The sequence below is a fragment of the Aquarana catesbeiana genome, linkage group LG05, assembly GCF_042186555.1.
Source record: "Aquarana catesbeiana isolate 2022-GZ linkage group LG05, ASM4218655v1, whole genome shotgun sequence".
In the NCBI taxonomy this organism is placed as follows: Eukaryota; Metazoa; Chordata; class Amphibia; order Anura; family Ranidae; genus Aquarana; species Aquarana catesbeiana.
The window spans coordinates 390,387,363-390,405,022 of record NC_133328.1 but is presented as its reverse complement, the minus strand read 5'-3'; the positions used below and the strand labels follow the sequence as shown (position 1 = coordinate 390,405,022).

General features: G+C 43.7%; 1 protein-coding gene across 2 annotated transcripts in view; it reads right to left on the bottom strand.

Moving 5' to 3' along the window:
• Positions 1-17,038, bottom strand: part of TMEM170B (transmembrane protein 170B) — a 65,963-nt gene extending 48,925 nt beyond the window's left edge. The window contains exon 1 of one of the 2 annotated variants that reach the window (XR_012244484.1): positions 16,350-17,038. Coding sequence is in view for 1 of the 2 variants with exons in the window: in XM_073631060.1 (XP_073487161.1) it covers positions 16,350-16,446 (97 nt within the window). In the remaining variant the exon portion in view is untranslated. The remainder of the gene's footprint in view (positions 1-16,349) is intronic. The other variant, XM_073631060.1, reaches the window with a different exon arrangement.
• Positions 17,039-17,660: the final 622 nt, after the last annotated feature.

Below are 17,660 nucleotides of genomic sequence, written 5' to 3'. Positions count from 1 at the left end.
TGTGCTGTACATAGTTCAAATTTAGTCTATGGCTAAATTAGCCTCTGTTCCAGCATTGGCTGTGTTGCGTGCAGTTCCGCACTGTTGCCTGTAGGTGTCGTTGTCACCATAGGTCAGTGTTGGAAAGCAACAAGCTGAAGTATATTGAGTGCTCTTCTTTCTTGGAGGCAACTCGGCAGAGGTGGTCCGCTGCTGTGCACTCTGGGAGAGGGTACTTAAGGCACAGACTCCATTTTTCTCTCTCTTTCACCTGCTGGCCCTCCTGGCCTAAAGGTATGTGACGGAAAGTTCTACTTCGTGGCCCTCCATGCCAGAGGGCTGCGATGCTGCAGCCGTGCAGGTAGGCCCAGAAGCCTGTCTGGGGCCTACTGCTGCAGAGATGGTCCTGTGCTGTCTGTCCTGTGGGAAGAAGCCGGACAATTGAGAAGAACCAGAAGAGGACCTGTCTTTGGAGAGGACAGAGCGGAATGCTGGTGTCTCAAGAGGGGCCTGGTGACTCAATTGGAGGATGAATCTTAGTCTAACCTATCGCACAAGTACTGCCAGGTCGGCTTAAAGGTTCTGGTACTGTGTTGCAGTTCATCTAAAACTACTACTGTGTCCTGTGGCAGAGGATCGTACAGTTAGATCGCTCTTCTAAAGTCTGTGGCAGAGACTTTTTGTTCGTGCTACGCTCTGGCTGCTAGGTCAGTGAGAGAGACCTATCCGGGTGGGCAAAGATTAAATCCTGGACTGAAGGTATATTCATTCCCCAAGATCTCAAATTCCTTAGTGTGCTAAAGAAAAGGTATTTGAACTTCCCTGCAACTCTTCTTCTACCTCTTTCCTGCTACTTCTTCAAGTTACTTCCTATTAAAGCATTAAAAAAGTACTAAAGTGACTTGTGCCTACATTGTCAGAGACAAAGCTCTAAGTTCTGGTATTGGTGAAATTAAAGGTAAAAAGGTGACAGTAACAGCCCGATATAACTCAGCAGCTCCTAAGGGGGTTAGTGCTACATTACATTTGGAGAGGAGTCAACAAGGCCTATGATGAAAGGTACACCATTCCTACTGTGAAACACGGAAGTGGATCGCTGATGTCTTAAGGATGTGTAAGCTACAAAGGCACAGGAAATTTGGTCAGTTTTGATGGCAAGATGAATGCAGTATGTTATCAAAAAATACTGGAGGAACATTTGCATTCATCAGCCATGAAGCTGCGCATAGGACTTACTTGGACATTCCAACATGACAATGATCCTAAACACAAGGCCGAGTTGACCTGTCATTGGCTACAGCAGAATAAAGTGAAGGTTCTGGAGTGACCATCTCAGTCTCCTGACCTCAATATCATTGAGCCACTCTGGGGAGATCTCAAACAAGCAGTTCATGCAAGACAGCCCAATAATTGATTATTTAAGGGGAAAATAATACTGGGAGTATGCTATAGGCCCCCTAACCTGAGGGAGGAAGTGTAGACGGATCTCCTATCACAAATTGGATTAGCAGCAAGGATGGGAAGTGTTATCATAATGGGGGATTTTAATTATCCAGACATAGACTGGGCGGAGGGAACCGCGCATTCATTTAAGGCTCACCAGTTCCTTAGTGTCTTGCAGGACAATTTTATGGGTCAGATGGTAGACGCACCAACTAGAAATAAAACATTACTAGATCTACTGATTACCAACAATACAGACCTGATAACAGATGTGGAAATACAGGGCAATTTAGGTAACAGCGATCACAGGTCAATTAGTTTCAGTATAAATCACACAAATAGGAGACATGAAGGGAACACAAAGACACTGAATTTCAAAAGAGCCAACTTCCCTAAACTACAAACCTTGCTAAAAGGCATAAATTGGGATAAAATATTAGGAACAAAGAATACGGAGGAGAGATGGGTTTGCTTTAAGAGCATATTAAATAAGGGCATTAGCCAATGTATCCCATTGGGTAATAAATTTAAAAGAGCGAACAAACATCCTGGATGGCTTAACTCCAATGTAAAAATGCATATAAAAGCAAAGGAGAAGGCCTTCAAAAAATACAAGGTTGAGGGATCATCCACAGCATTCAGAATTTATAAAGAATGCAATAAGAAATGTAAGGGTGCAATTAGGATGGCTAAGATAGAACATGAAAGACACATAGCGGAGGAGAGCAAAAAAAATCCCAAGAAATTCTTTAAGTATGTAAACAGTAAAAAAGGAGGACAGACCATATTGGCCCCATAAAGAATGAGGAAGGACATCTGGTTACAAAGGATGGGGAGATGGCAAAGGTATTGAATTTATTCTTCTCCTCAGTCTTCACGAGTGAATCGGGGGGCTTCAGTAACCAAAGCTGCAGTGTTTATCCTCATGACACAACACAGGAAGCACCTACATGGTTAACAGAGGACGGAATTAAAATTAGACTTGAGAAACTTAACATTAATAAATCACCGGGACCAGATGGCTTGCATCCGAGGGTACTTAGGGAACTCAGTCAGGTGATTGCCAGACCGTTGTTCCTAATTTTTACAGTCTATTGACTGGAATGGTACCAGCTGATTGGAGAAAAGCCAATGTAGCACCAATATTTAAAAAGGGCCCAAAAAACATCCCTGGGAATTACAGACCAGTTAGCCTAACATCAATAGTATGTAAACTCTTGGAGGGAATGATAAGGGACTATATACAAGATTTTAGTAATAAGAATGATATCATTAGCAGTAATCAGCATGGATTCATGAAGAATCGTTCTTGCCAAACCAATCTATTAACCTTCTATGAGGAGGTGAGTTGCCATCTAGATAAAGGAAGGCCCGTAGACGTGGTGTATCTGGATTTTGCAAAAGCATTTGACACAGTTCCCCATAAACGTTTACTGTACAAAATAAGGTGCGTTGGCATGGACCATAGGGTGAGTACATGTATTGAAAACTGGCTACAAGGGCGTGTTCAGAGGGTGGTGATAAATGGGGAGTACTCAGAATGGTCAGGGGTGGGTAGTGGGGTTCCCCAGGGTTCTGTGCTGGGACCAATCCTATTTAATTTGTTCATAAACGACCTGGAGGATGGGATAAACAGTTCAATCTCTGTATTTGCAGACGATACTAAGCTAAGCAGGGCAATAACTTCTCCGCAGGATGTGGAAATCTTGCAAAAAGACCTGAACAAATTAATGGGGTGGGCGACTACATGGCAAATGAGGTTCAATGTAGAAAAATGTAAAATAATGCATTTGGGTGGCAAAAATATGAATGCAATCTATACACTGGGGGGAGAACCTCTGGGGGAATCTAGGATGGAAAAGGACCTGGGGGTCCTAGTGGATGATAGGCTCAGCAATGGCATGCAATGCCAAGCTGCTGCTAATAAAGCAAACAGAATATTGGCATGCATTAAAAGGGGGATCAACTGCAGAGATAAAACGATAATTCTCCCGCTCTACAAGACTCTGGTCCGCCCGCACCTGGAGTATGCTGTCCAGTTCTGGGCACCAGTCCTCAGGAGGGACGTACTGGAAATGGAGCGAGTACAAAGAAGGGCAACAAAGCTAATAAAGGGTCTGGAGGATCTTAGTTATGAGGAAAGGTTGCGAGCACTGAACTTATTCTCTCTGGAGAAGAGACGCTTGAGAGGGGATATGATTTCAATTTACAAATACTGTACTGGTGACCCCACAATAGGGATAAAACTTTTTCGCAGAAGAGAGTTTAATAAGACTTGTGGCCACTCATTACAATTAGAAGAAAAGAGGTTTAACCTTAAACTACGTAGAGGGTTCTTTACTGTAAGAGCGGCAAGGATGTGGAATTCCCTTCCACAGGCGGTGGTCTCAGCGGGGAGCATTGATAGCTTCAAGAAACTATTAGATAATCACCTGAATGACCGCAATATACAGGGATATGTAATGTAATACTGACACATAATCACACACATAGGTTGGACTTGATGGACTTGTGTCTTTTTTCAACCTCACCTACTATGTAACTATGTAACTATGTAACTGGAGGCTTTTTGCCTAAGGAATGGGCAGCTTTACCATCTGAGAAGATAAAGAGCCTCATCCACAAATACCACAAAAGACTTCAAGCTGTCATTGATCTAAAAGGGGGCAATACACGGTATTAATAACTGGGGTATGTCAACTTTTGATCAGGGTCATTTGGGTATTTTCTGTTGCCATTATGATTTAAAAAGAGTAAACACAGTTGATTGATAATAAATATCTTCAGCCAAACACTAACCATGAGTGAAAGAAATGTTTTTGTGTTATCATTCATATTCTCTGAAAAATTGCCAAGAAATCATAAATTCTCCAGGGTATGTAAACTTATGAGCACAACTGTATTCTATGCATAAAGGTAAAAAACCTTCTGTTTGCAGAAGCCCCCTAAAACTTACCTGAGCCCCATCAGTGATGTGCATGAGAGCCTCGGCTCTCCCGGGTCTCTCCCTCCTCATTGGCTCAGACAGCAGCGGTAGCCATTGGCTTTCATCACAACCAGGGAGTCAATGAGGAGAGAGAGGGGACAAGGTCAAGCCGTGCTCTGTGTGTGAATGGACACACGGAGCAGTGGCTCGGGAGCGAGCCTGCTCAGGTGCCCCTATAGCAAGCTACTTGCTATGGGGGCACTCAGCAGGAAAGAGGAGGATCGGGGCTGCTCTGTGCAAAACCATGGCACAGAGCAGGTAAGAATGACATGTCTGTTAACAAAAAACAAAATCTTTAATATCACTTTAACTATTTTTTAATCCTTATGCTTCTAGCATCAGTACATAGATAGGACTGTATGTTGTATTTACTGGATTTGTCTAAAAATCGGGTGAAAATTGTGTGTGCGTGTTATACGTTCATTCAGTTCTGGCTGCCTCGGAGCGGACAGAGGGCGGGACGAGCGCTGACAGATTACATAAAGTGATAATCTCCTGTTTACTTGGCGGCCTCTGTAATAGGAAGTCCTGTCTCCTGGGCTGGCATTGGATAACTGTTCTGTCTATCATATGAGACGGGACTCTGTATTAAAGAGGCTGCGGAGTAAACAGGAGATTCTCACTGTATGTAATTTGTCGGCGCTTGTCCCGCCCCCCCTTCCTGTCCCCTCCGAGACTGCAGGTGGGCATAGATCAGACTGCACTGATGGCAATGGCGAGGCTGCATTCATGGCACTTGTGAGGCTGCATTCATGGCAATGGTGAGGCTGCATTCATGGCAAAGGGGAGGCTGCCTTCATGGCAATGGGGAGGCTGCAAAAGGGCAATGGTAAAGCTGTATTGATGGGCACTGACCCTTATTTTGCTCCACAGTTCCTTATTTAAAATTAAAAATTTTTCCTGAAACTTCCCTCTTAAAGTGAAGGTGCGCGTTATACACCTGTGCGTGTTATACGCCGATAAATACGGTACTTGTTTTAAACTTATTTTTTAAATTTCTTCAGTTGCTTCCTGATTTCTGGCCTAAGCCAAAATTATGTCATACAGGAGTCCTCATGGGCATTTTTTTTCTCTCTTTTGGAGGAAAAGAGGAAGGGTTTTCCCAGCTAAGCACACCCTCCTGCCTACAAGCCTGGGTTAAGGGCAGATTGATTCCAGAAAATAAATGCTACAGGAATCATCTGCTCTTACTCAATATAGCTGCAGCTAGAAATGATAGCGGGAATGAATAGATGGGTGAGCTTGCTTTGAATATTGAAAATGAATTCATTGCATTTTCAGTTGTGGTGCTCAGATACAGTTTAGTTCTTCTTTAAAAAGAAACCCTATTGAATTTCCTATTGTATGTCACTAAAAAAAAATTATCTAAGAAAATTGTATTAATACATGGACCCATCAGTATCCACAGTATTCGCTGTCACACTTAGACTGAGCGTGATAGCGAATACTGTGCATGCTAATGGGTCCATAAGAAAGCACCTTTGCTTACCATTTTAGGTAAGTGTTTTTTTTATGATGTCTAATAAACACTTGTCATTGTTTTTGTATTTGTAAGGATTTTGCAATACATAACTTCCCTAGGGGGAGCTGCAGAGGTCTGAGCCAGGAGATCCTGTCCGGGAGGAAGAGCTTTACAATCACTTTCCACTGGGGTGGTTTGATTGCTGGAAGCAGACACATTTCCTGGCGGGCATTTCTTGACTTCTTGTCGCCTAAGGGGTCAACTAATGAGGGTTAGCGTCCAGCCATTGTCTTATGAGTGGTGGTGTTTATCAGCAAGAGGTGGTGATTATTGGTGGTGGAAAAAAAAAAGAACACTATTATCCGTGGACTTCTTTTTTACTTTGTGAACATTTTAATTTTCCAGAGAGAACTTCTGAGAGGATTTTTGGAATTTTCTCATTATACACATTTAATGAAAGTTTGTCATAGTATGCACATATTGTATATGTCTTGGAGCACATGTAAGTGTTATAGGTTGAAGGTTTATGTATGTTTGGGTATTTATTGATTCATTTACAATCAGATTTAATGAGTATTGAGAATATTAAGCTCTGCATGTATTTATTTATTCATATTTGTTTTTATTGTGGGGGTACATGTGGTGCGAGCTAGCTCTAGTTTCTAGTTAATCTTTGCGCCACGATGATATAGCAAATATACTGTTTATTCAATATGAACTGTTCCTTGTGTTGATGGTTATAATCCAAAGTCCTCTGACCTCCCCCACCTCCATTCATCTTCTCCTCTGCTGTATTAAATAAGCTGTACATCAATGAAACACATTCTATGAATGGAGGAGTTGGACCTTACATTCAACCGCCCATCCTCCATTCAAAGAACACTTCTCATTAATGGAAACTATAGCACAACATCTGTAGGGCATAGTTAGCACTCATCACAAGTACCAGTGACAAATCCAAAGGCTTTATAAACCCCTGCAGCACCAGCAGTTGTAATGCTGCAGGGGAATGGAGGGGGGTGCCACCAGCACAAAGGACATTTCATGACATTTCGCAATCAAGGTCATTCTGAATGGCACCCCCGCGCATCTCAGCACGCAAGCGCGTTTGTGGGTGCAGAACCACAGGGAAATCGCATGGTCAAAAAGACCGGCTGCGTTTTTGAAAAGGTGCATGCAACTTTTTTTGCGGAAATGCAGCAGCCCATTCATTTGTATAGGCTGTTACGTCTGCACAATTGCAGCCCGCACAAAACGTGGGAGTGTGAACCTAGGGTGAATGATCTGACCAGCTACCCTTGAAAACATATGTAGGTGTGAGGAGACAAAAAAAGTCATCCCTCTGTCTCAGGATTGATATCCTACCACTATTCTGTCTTACAATGTCACATTTATCAGAACATTAGTAATGTTTCTAAAAGCTTACTTGTGCTCTTTATTTTTAGAACAATTTCTCTTCTCTGTTGTGTGGATTAGGTATATCAAAACCAAATAACCTTTAAAAATTGTATTAATTTAATAATGATTTATGTTGTCTTCCTGATCTGTTAAAGCTGAAGTTGATATGTTGGTGTTGAAGTTTAGCAACACCTTTTGGGGGCATACAGCACTGGTGTAACAATGTACAGTATCTCTATTGATGTGTATCTTAACTTGTCCTGGCTTTTGGTTACATTAAAAATCCCTTGTCAGTGATGCTAGAGACCCCCCACAGCAGTGATCTTCAGGCACTGTAGTGTTTAACAGCAGTGGCAATGCTTGCCTTACCCGTCCTGTGCCCTTGGCCATTCACAAAATTCCTAGTGTTTTTCTCCCAGAATGAAATGTGTTTAGCAAATGGAGGAGGATGAATGACAGGATCTCCCCTGCCTATTCACTGAATGCAAAGCATTTTGGGGGAAGAATACTAGGTAGCTGAAAAAGATACCACTCCAGGTCCACCAGCCACAAACTGCCACAAAAGCACTGAACAGGTGCTGGCCCAGCTCACAGCTGATGATGAAAGAAAAAGGAAGTCCGGATAGCTGCGCTACTGTAGAAATTACTTTAATTTAGAAAATCGCCAAACAGGGTAAGAATATCAAGGAAATAGCAGCAGAAGAGCAGGGTCACTCGTTGACACGTTTCACACTACACTAGTGCTTACTCATAGCAGTCTCAACTACTGCTGTGAAACACACTAATATAAAATACTCAGTGAGGTTGATTTACTAAAACTGGAGCGTGCAAAATCTGATGCATTTCTGCACAGAAACCAACCAGCTTCCAGGTTTTTTTGTCAACTCTTAATTGAACAAGTTAACGTAAACCCCGGTTCACACAGGGGCGACTTGTCAGGCGACTTAGCCGCCTGAAAAGTCGCGTCCCGTTCTGTGCTACGGAACCGTTCTAATAGGAGTGACTTGCGTCGCTCCGACTTAGAAAAAGGTTCCTGTACTATTTTTGGGGCGACTTCAGGCAACCTGCATTGACTTCTATACAGAAGTAGTTTTGCAAGTCGCCGCTGAAGTCGTGTGCAGGTCGCCTCTGTGAGTCGGCCTGCAAGTTGTGTTGCCCCTGTGTGAACCGGCAGTCAGAAGCTGCTTGGCTACCTTGCACAGCTGCACCAGATTTTGCACTCTCCAGTTTTAGTAAATAAACTGCAGTATCCCATCCACAGGTGAAACTGACAGGTCAATCAGTACAAAGGTGAATAAGGAGGAGAAGGAGAATAATCCAACCACAAAAAATGCACATGTACTAGAAACAAAATGAAAATAAAAATATACATACAGTATATCAACTTATATTAAACATCCAGAGCCCTCAAAAGAGTAATAATATACAATCTTGTAACGCTAGATTAAAAGTAACAAACAAAATTAAATACAATGTTTTAGTGTTTTGTATGATTTGTTTTTGTTACGTTTAATCTAGCATTGCAAGATTGCACTTCTGAGGCTTGAGGATGTTTATTATAGGTTGATATATGTATATTTTTATTTTGTTTCATAAAAATATAGAGTATCACACAAAAGTGAGTACACCCCTCACATTTTTATAAATATTTTATTATATCTTTTCATGTGACAACACTGAAGAAATGACACTTTGCTACAAAGTAAATTAGTGAGTGTACAGCTTGTATAACAGTGTAAATTTGCTGTCCCCTAAGGCTTCATGCACACGAGCCGCCAGTGCAAACTCTGCTGAATACGTTTTTAAAAGCTGAAACCGGCGTTTAGAAAGGCCCATTTTGCCGCGTTTGCATGCCGCGTTTAGCCGCGCTTTACCGCGTTTGCCTCTAGAAGCATCTGCTGAGCAGAGAATTACATTTTGTGACCCAACTTTGGGGCCCCGTATATTGGGGCCACTTGGTGCTAGGAACCCTAAATTTGGTATGCTAACACAGTGGAACTAGTACTACACCATATCCAAATTTGTTAGCCAATCAAATTTGGGGTTCCTAGCACCAAGTGGCCCCGAGATATGGGGCCCCAAAGTCGGGTCGCAAAGGGCAAGCACTTTTGCAGCATAGAATTACATTTTCCGACCTGACTTTGGGGCCCCATATCTTGGGGCCACTTGGTGCCAGGAACCTCAAATTTGGATATGTTGTAGTGTTCCACTGTGTTAGCAAACCAAATTTGGGGTTCTTAGCACCAAGTGGCCCCGAGATATTGGCCCCAAAGTCGGGTCACAAAATGTCATTCTCTGCTGCAGAAAAATGCTTGACATTTTGAGACCCGACTTTGGGGCCCCATATCTCGGGGCCACTTGGTGCTAGGAAACCCAAATTTGGATATGTTGTAGTGTTCCACTGTGTTAGCAAACCAAATCTGGGGTTTCTAGCACCAAGTGGCCCCGAGATATTGGCCCCAAAGTCGGGTCACAAAATGTCATTCTCTGCTGCATTAAAATGCTTGACATTTTGCGACCCGACTTTGGGGCCCCATATCTCCGGGCCACTTGGTGCTAGGAAACCCAAATTTGGATATGTTGTAGTGCTAGTTCTACTCTGTTTGCACACAAACTTTGGGGTTCCTAGCACCAAGTGGCCCCGAGATATGGGGTTCCATATTTGGGTCACAAAATGACATTCTCTGCTGCAGTTTACCATCATATTTCTGTGTTTTCTGGTCCAAAAAATAGGGCTCCTTTAAAAACACTTATAAACGCAAACGCAGCTAAATGCGGTACCGGCGTTTAGCTGCGTTTAGCCGCATTTGGCGTCTGAAACGTGGAAAACTTTTGCGTCTGAACCCATTTTTTTGCTTCTGGAAAAATGAGGTTAAACGCAACTGCCTAAAAACGAGACTGTGTACATGGACACATAGGATAACACTGAATGAATTCAGGGGCAGTTGAAAAAAGTGTCCAACTGCCTCTGAACGTGCGTTTAACAGCGTCTTGTGTACATGAGGCCTAAAAATAACTTAACACACAGCCATGATGGGGCCCAAAGTGTCAATATTCTGTGTGGCCACCTTTATTTTCCAGCACTGCCTTAACCCTCTTGGGCATGGAGTCTCCCAGAGCTTCACAGCTTGCCACTGGAGTCCTCTTCCACTCCTCCATGATGACATCACTGAGCTGGTGGATGTTAGAGACCTTGCGTTCCTCCACCTTCCATTTGAGGATGCCCCCCAGATGCTCAATAGGGTTTAGGTCTGGAGACATGCTTGGCCAGTCCATCACCTTTACCCTCAGCTTCTTTAGCAAGGCAGTGGTCATCTTGGAGGTGTGTTTGGGGTCATTATCATGTTGGAATACTGCCCTGCAGCCCAGTCTCTGAAGGGAGGGGATCATGCTCTGCTTCTGTATGTCACAGTACATGTTGGCATTCATGGTTCCCTCAATGAACTGTAGCTGCCCAGTGCCGGCAGCACTCATGCAGCCCCAAACCATGACACTCCCATCCCCATGCTTGACTGTTGGCAAGACATACTTGTCTTTGTACTCCTTACCTGGTTGCCACCACACACTCTTGACACCATCTGAACCAAATAAGTTTATCTTGGTCTCATCATACCATAGGACATGGTTCCAGTAATCCTTAGTCTGCTTGTCTTCAGCAAACTGTTAGCAGGTTTTCTTTTGCATCATCTTTAGAAGAAGCTTTCTTCTGGGACGACAGCCATGCAGACCAATTTGATGCAGTCTGCGGCGTATAGTCTGAGCACTGACAGGCTGACCCCCCACCCCTTCAACCTCTGCAGCAATGCTGGCAGCACTAAGACATCTATTTCCCAAAGACAACCTCTGGATATGATGCTGAGCATGTGCACTCAAATTCTTTAGTCGACCATGATGAGGCCTGTTCTGAGTGGAACCTGTCCTGTTAAATCGCTGTATGGTCTTGGCCACTGTGCTGCAGATCAGTTTCAGGATCTTGGCTTATAGCCTAGGCCATCTTTATGTAGAGCAACAATTCCTTTTTGTTGAACTGCCAGTGACCAGTATGAGAGAGTGAGAGTGATAACACCAAATTTAATATGCCTGCTCCCCGTTCACACCTGAGATCTTGTAACACTAATGAGTCACATGACACTGGAGAGGGAAAATGGCTAATTGGGCCCAATTTGGACATTTTCACTTAGGGGTGTACTCACTTTTATTGCCAGCAGGTTAGACATTAATGGCTGTGTGTTGAGTTATTTTGAGGGGATAGTAAATTTACACTGTTATACAAGTTGTACACTCACCACTTTACATTGTAGCAAAGTGTAATTTCTTCAGTGTTGTCACATGAAAAGATATAATAAAATATTTACAAAAATGTGAGGGGTGTACTCACTTTTATGAGATACTATACATGTGCAACTTTTGTGGGTGGCTTCTTTTCTATCACCTTTTTTCCTGATTGCCCTGTCGGTTTCACCTGGGATACTGGGCTGAGACTGCTATACGTAGTTGCTAGTGTGGTGCGAAACATGTTAGTGGGTCACTCTGCTCCTCTGCTGCTTTTTCCTTAATGATTTTTAGCAATTAGACAAACAGCTGATTTCCACATCCGCATTTCTGTTTTCTTTCAAGAATGCTAAGTGTTTCGTTAATGGGGAGACAAGAAAGGTAGGGTGAGCTATGCAAGTCCTACATAGTTGCAGCCACTGCTATGAACCCTGCATTGCCAGATTTCATAGATGTGGTCATCCCCGGCATCACTTGAGAGATGGATTATTACTGTAACCAGAAGCCATGAGAACATTAGATACATATCATCAAAGGTGCATTATTACACTGGTTCTGTATGCCACCCCCATTTTTTTTTACTAAACTTCAGTTTGAACTATTCAATCTGACTAACCTACCTAGAGGTGTCTCTGTGAAAAAAAAAAAAAAAAAAAGGAAAGAGTTCTGGAACTTTTGATGGCCTTAACAGAGGAATTGTTGAGAGTCCTCTGTAATTTATGATATATCAACCACTGGGGGCTATCAGCGTGAGGAGAAAAAATAGCCGATTACCGGCTCTGTTTATATCACGTGATCAGCTGTCATTGGCTGACAGCTGATCATGTGGTAAGGGTCGGGATTGGCCCCTTACTCCGATCTATGATCAGCCGAGTCTCCTTGACTCACTGATCACAGAGCAGGCTGCTCGAGCCCGGGAGTATGTACATGGATGCCCTCCAGGCAATTTAGGCCCACGCTGTAGCCGTCTTTCGGCTATAGCATGGGTGGGAAAGGGTTGAAGTGCAACTTTAGTTAGAAAATTAAGTCCTGCTAAATCACTTCAGGCTGGCCCCTTTTGCAGGTATAGCTATGTAAAACATTAAAAATAAGTGTCTATGCTGTTTAAATCCAGTAATATATAGTCTTACCCTCTGCACAAGCTCAGTTGCTCTCCATTTATGCATTTTCAGGCACTGCCGAATTTGTAGAGGCCGATCTACTGACAGCCTTAAAATGGAATGAAACCCTCCTATCCTTTACAACCAAGGAAGCTGCTTCCGTTTAATCTGCAACTGCCATGGTACTGCACATGTGCTCAGTTATGACACCAGCCATTTGATGCCTCTGGCAAGAAGAAACAGGAACAATGCTGGAGGCAATTTAAAGCGCACACTTGTTTTGGTAGAATAATTATTGATATTGAATGTATGTTTTTTGCTAAAGAACATTATTTTTTATCAAGTTGTTATGGGTAAAGTTCCGCTTTAAGCTTTTGACCATAAAAGCTAGAAATTGATTGGCTAATATGCACAGCTGTGCACCTGTTTTAGTAAATATCTCCCTCTCTGTACAATTGCCTTAGATTTACCAAAATTATGGAAAGTGAAAGCCCAACTAAACAATTCATTAATTTGTACTTAGTTTGGCAGGCCTGTGTGCTACATAGGTGTAGATTTACATGACATTATGCAATCAGATTATAAAGTGTATGGTCCGTTTTATACTTTCCTTTTGACTTGCAGGCAATTAGTAAAAGGAATGCTGCTTGGATGCTATGGCTGTAGAATTCTCATCACAAAGGCCCTTAAGTATATCTCTACCCAAAGTCAAAAACACCACTGTTAACTACAACAAAGATCCCACTTTGTATTCAGGGACAGTGCTAACAAACATGAAGAACCCTGAAAACATTCTACGTCCCCATTTCCAGAGCCAAGTAACAGAGGCAAAGCCTTGGATGCCAAAATAAAATATCAGGAAGACTGTGCTTAGCTTGAGAATGAATGAGCGACCATTGTGCCATAAGAATACCGTTCTGTCTTCATTCTCACCTTTGTTCTAGGATATGTATTTCATAATCATAGCGATAGATATGTAACTATATACTATACTGGATGCATGCCTTTGTGCCCAGTGGTGGATTCATTGTACAGTAGGTCCTGACCTATTTTCAATGCATGCCCCCCCCAGTTTATTGTATTATACATAAGGGTCATCGTATACAGAGGTATTTGTACTTTGCTTCTAACATGGGCTTGTGAAGCATTTCTGAATGAGTTGGCGTGCAGTAGTGGATCAAATGTGGTGGTATACATCGTCTGCAAATTACTCAATTGGTGATCTTAGATGATATCAAAACAATGTTTCCAGGTATAGGAAGTGTGTCTTGTGTATGATCATTTGCTTATTTTCCTATAGGCCTCGTTCATACCATGGTACAGAGACATCAGCTTTTCTGCACACGTTCTGCAAGGGCTCAAAGAAAACAATGGTTATCTACATGCCCAGTTCACACCACAATGTGCACATTTTTTCTGTGCAGGAATCTGCAACGTGTATGCAGTTTTCTGCACAGAAAAAACTGAGATTAAATCAACACTGGTGTAAACAGGGCACATAACTGATGTGCCTGAAAACTGATGTCAAGGTGCATAAAAACTCACTGAAACACGCATTAAAACCAATGTAAACTTATGTCTCTGCAAATGAAATCTATGAGGTTTCCCCATCAGCTTTCATGCACATACTGTATGGTGTGAACGAGGTCTTAGGCCCCTTTCACATGGTTGGTCTGATCAGTTTTTCAGGCAGACTTGATAGGAAGCTCTATGTAAGGCCCCTTTCAGATGGCCCTTTTCATCTCTCCGCTGGGCAGGCGGATGACAGGTCTATGTCCGCTCTGCTATGCAGAGTAGACATGGACAGAACCCGCTCTCCTCTATGGGGTGGCATGTCCTTTTCCACCCGATTGTCATCCAGTCCGCCGGACGGATGGGGAACGTATCCACATCCATCTGATTTTAGCGGACCGGATCGGATGCCGGCGGGTGTCAGCGGACACTTGTCTGCTGACATCTGCCGCCCCATAGAGAGCTATGGATGGTCAGATCAGGTCTGCCTGAAAAACTGACCCGATCAATCCACTGATGGGAAAGGGGTCTAAGTCTACATGCAGGTCGATGTAAACATCCAACTACCTACAAGTCCATCTAGGTCTGGAAAAAAACATCTCCCCCTCTACACTATTCTTCCTATCATTGAAAAAGGTTGTGTTCATTTCCGTTATTTCTGATCTAAGCATGAAGGATCAGAGGTAGTCTGATGTGGGCAGATCCAAGTCTGTTCACATCCGATCGCTAGTTGATTTGATATGGGTCCAAAAACCTCCTGCAGCAAAAAACTGAATGGACACAACTGTCAGAAAAGTGACATTGGTTCCGTTCTGCTCCAATTCAGCATGCATTTATTTGCTCCAATTACCTTAAAAAATGGAAAAAGACTATGGGGGTTATTTATGAAAGGCAAATCCACTTTGCACTACAAGTGCACTGCAAGTGCACTTGGAAGTGCAATCGCTGTAGATCTGAGGGGAAGATCTGAAATGAGGGGAAGCTCTGCTGATTTTATCATTCAATCGTGTGCAAGCTAAAATGCTGTTTTTTATTTTCCTTGCATGTCCCCCTCGGATTTACAGCGACTGCACTTCCAAGTGCACTTTCAGTGCACTTGTAGAGCAAAGTGGATTTGCCTTTCTTAAATAACCCCCTGTGTCCTTTTCTATTTTTTTGGACCTAAACATGATGGATCAGAGGTAGTCTGTGGTAAATGGATACAAAAGGCCGCACATAGATCTAATATGAAAGCTCCTGCAGAAAAAAAAAAAATGAATGGACAAGAATGTCACAAAAGTGACAGTTGTTCCATTCTGCTCCGATTCAGCATGTGTTCGTTTACATCTGATTACTTCCATCCATCCAGGTCCAGAAAAAAAAACATGGAAAAGGTCTGTGTCCTTTTCTGTTTTTCAGACCTAAATGTGACAGACCAAGGTAGTCTGATGTAAACAGATCTGACCACTCATAGATCAAATATGGGTCTAAAAAGCCCCTGCAGCAAAAAAAAAACAAAACATGGATGTGACCTAAGTGGTACCGGTTCCAGTCTGCTCTGATTCAGCAGGGGGTCTGTCCATGAACCACCTGCTGATTGGACCAGGCATGGTCTGTGTGAAAGGGGCCTTACTAACAACGATACAAAGGCTGGTATTGCTGACCACGTTTTTAACCCCTTCACGTCTAGCCTAAAGTCCCTTTAAATAGGTCTTTTTGCCCAGGGGGTGGGAAGGGCTGCTTGATCACATGACCACTATGATTGGTTATCACAGTGGTCACATGGTCGGAACCGGACCCAGGACCTCCCTTTGACAGTTTGGTCACTCTGCTGGACGCACAGAAACCGCGGGCGCATATGTGGGCGCTAAAGCCTACCCTAAGCCAAACATATGCGTTACAAAGCAAGGAAAAAGTGTTATGACTTTTATAGCACTACCTCATGAAGTCTGGGGCAGACTCCTTAATTTTACCCCATAACTGATTGTGACCCACAAAAGTCTTTTGCACCAACATCCTACATGTCATGTGAACTTTGCCAAGCAATGCACAAAGGACAGAAACAGAGCTGCAGTAAACAATAGATGCTCCATGCCCCCATTCCCATACACAGCCCTCTAGAGCAGAGTGCGGTATTAATGACCCCCTGATAGGGGGCGCCATCCATGCTGCGCTATCCATGGTGCTGAAGGCTACATTAGAAGGACTGGCCACTTACCGGTCAGGCTCCTCAGCACTGTCCCGTGAGCCCATAGGCTCAGGACTTGTTGTACAGACAGGTTGATCATAGAAAGGTCCTCCTTCTCCGCTTTCATTTTCGGTCCCTGGCTGATCGTCAGCCGGCAGGGTGCTGGAGGAAGTCCCGGGGCTCCCAGACAGCTGCTGCTCCTCTTCCTCCAGCAGCAGCACAAGGAGCTCAAGCAGTAAGAGGCCAAGTAAGGATGGCCGGGGGATGAGCGGAGGGCGCAGCTGGACCGGGGACGACAAGCAGCCTCGCAGGGGAGACATTGAGGAAGAGGAACCCCAGCCTTGTGCACTTCTTATAGGTAGCCAGAGACGTGCTACCGACCACAGTACACAGCACACACCGACCTTCTACACACTGTGTGTGTGCCGAGCATATAGCCGAGCAACCAACCTGCATCCTCCACCATCATCAGATGTCCCCTCCTTCCTCCCGTCATCATCCGAGTCACCATCATCATCCTGGAGGAGGAGACTGGAGCCTGTGCATGGAGCATCCATCCCTCCTGACTTCCTCTACACCATCCTTCCTATCATTTTTAGGGTCACCTCTCACACATCCTTCCTATCATTTTTAGGGTCACCTCTCACACATCCTTCCTATCATTTCTAGGGAAACCTCTCACACCATCCTTCCTATCATCTCTAGGGCCACATCTTCCCCTCTATACCACCCTTCCTCTCATTTGTAGGGTCACATCTACCCCTCTACACCATCCTTCCTATCATTTCTAGGGTCACATCTTCCCCTCTATACCACCCTTCCTCTCATTTGTAGGGTCACATCTACCCCTCTACACCATCCTTCCTATCATTTTTAGGGTCACCTCTCACACATCCTTCCTATCATTTTTAGGGTCACCTTTCACACATCCTTCCTATCATTTCTAGGGAAACCTCTCACACCATCCTTCCTATCATCTCTAGGGCCACATCTTCCCCTCTATACCACCCTTCCTCTCATTTGTAGGGTCACATCTACACCATCCTTCCTATCATTTTTAGGGTCACCTCTCACACATCCTTCCTATCATTTCTAGGGAAACCTCTCACACCATCCTTCCTATCATCTCTAGGGCCACATCTTCCCCTCTATACCACCCTTCCTCTCATTTGTACGGTCACATCTACCCCTCTACACCATCCTTCCTATCATTTTTAGGGTCACCTCTCACATCATCCTTCCTCTCATTTCTAGGGTCACATCTCCCCCTCTACACCATCCTTCCTCTCAATTCTAGGGTCACATCTCCCCCTCTACACCATCCTTCCTATCATTTCTAGG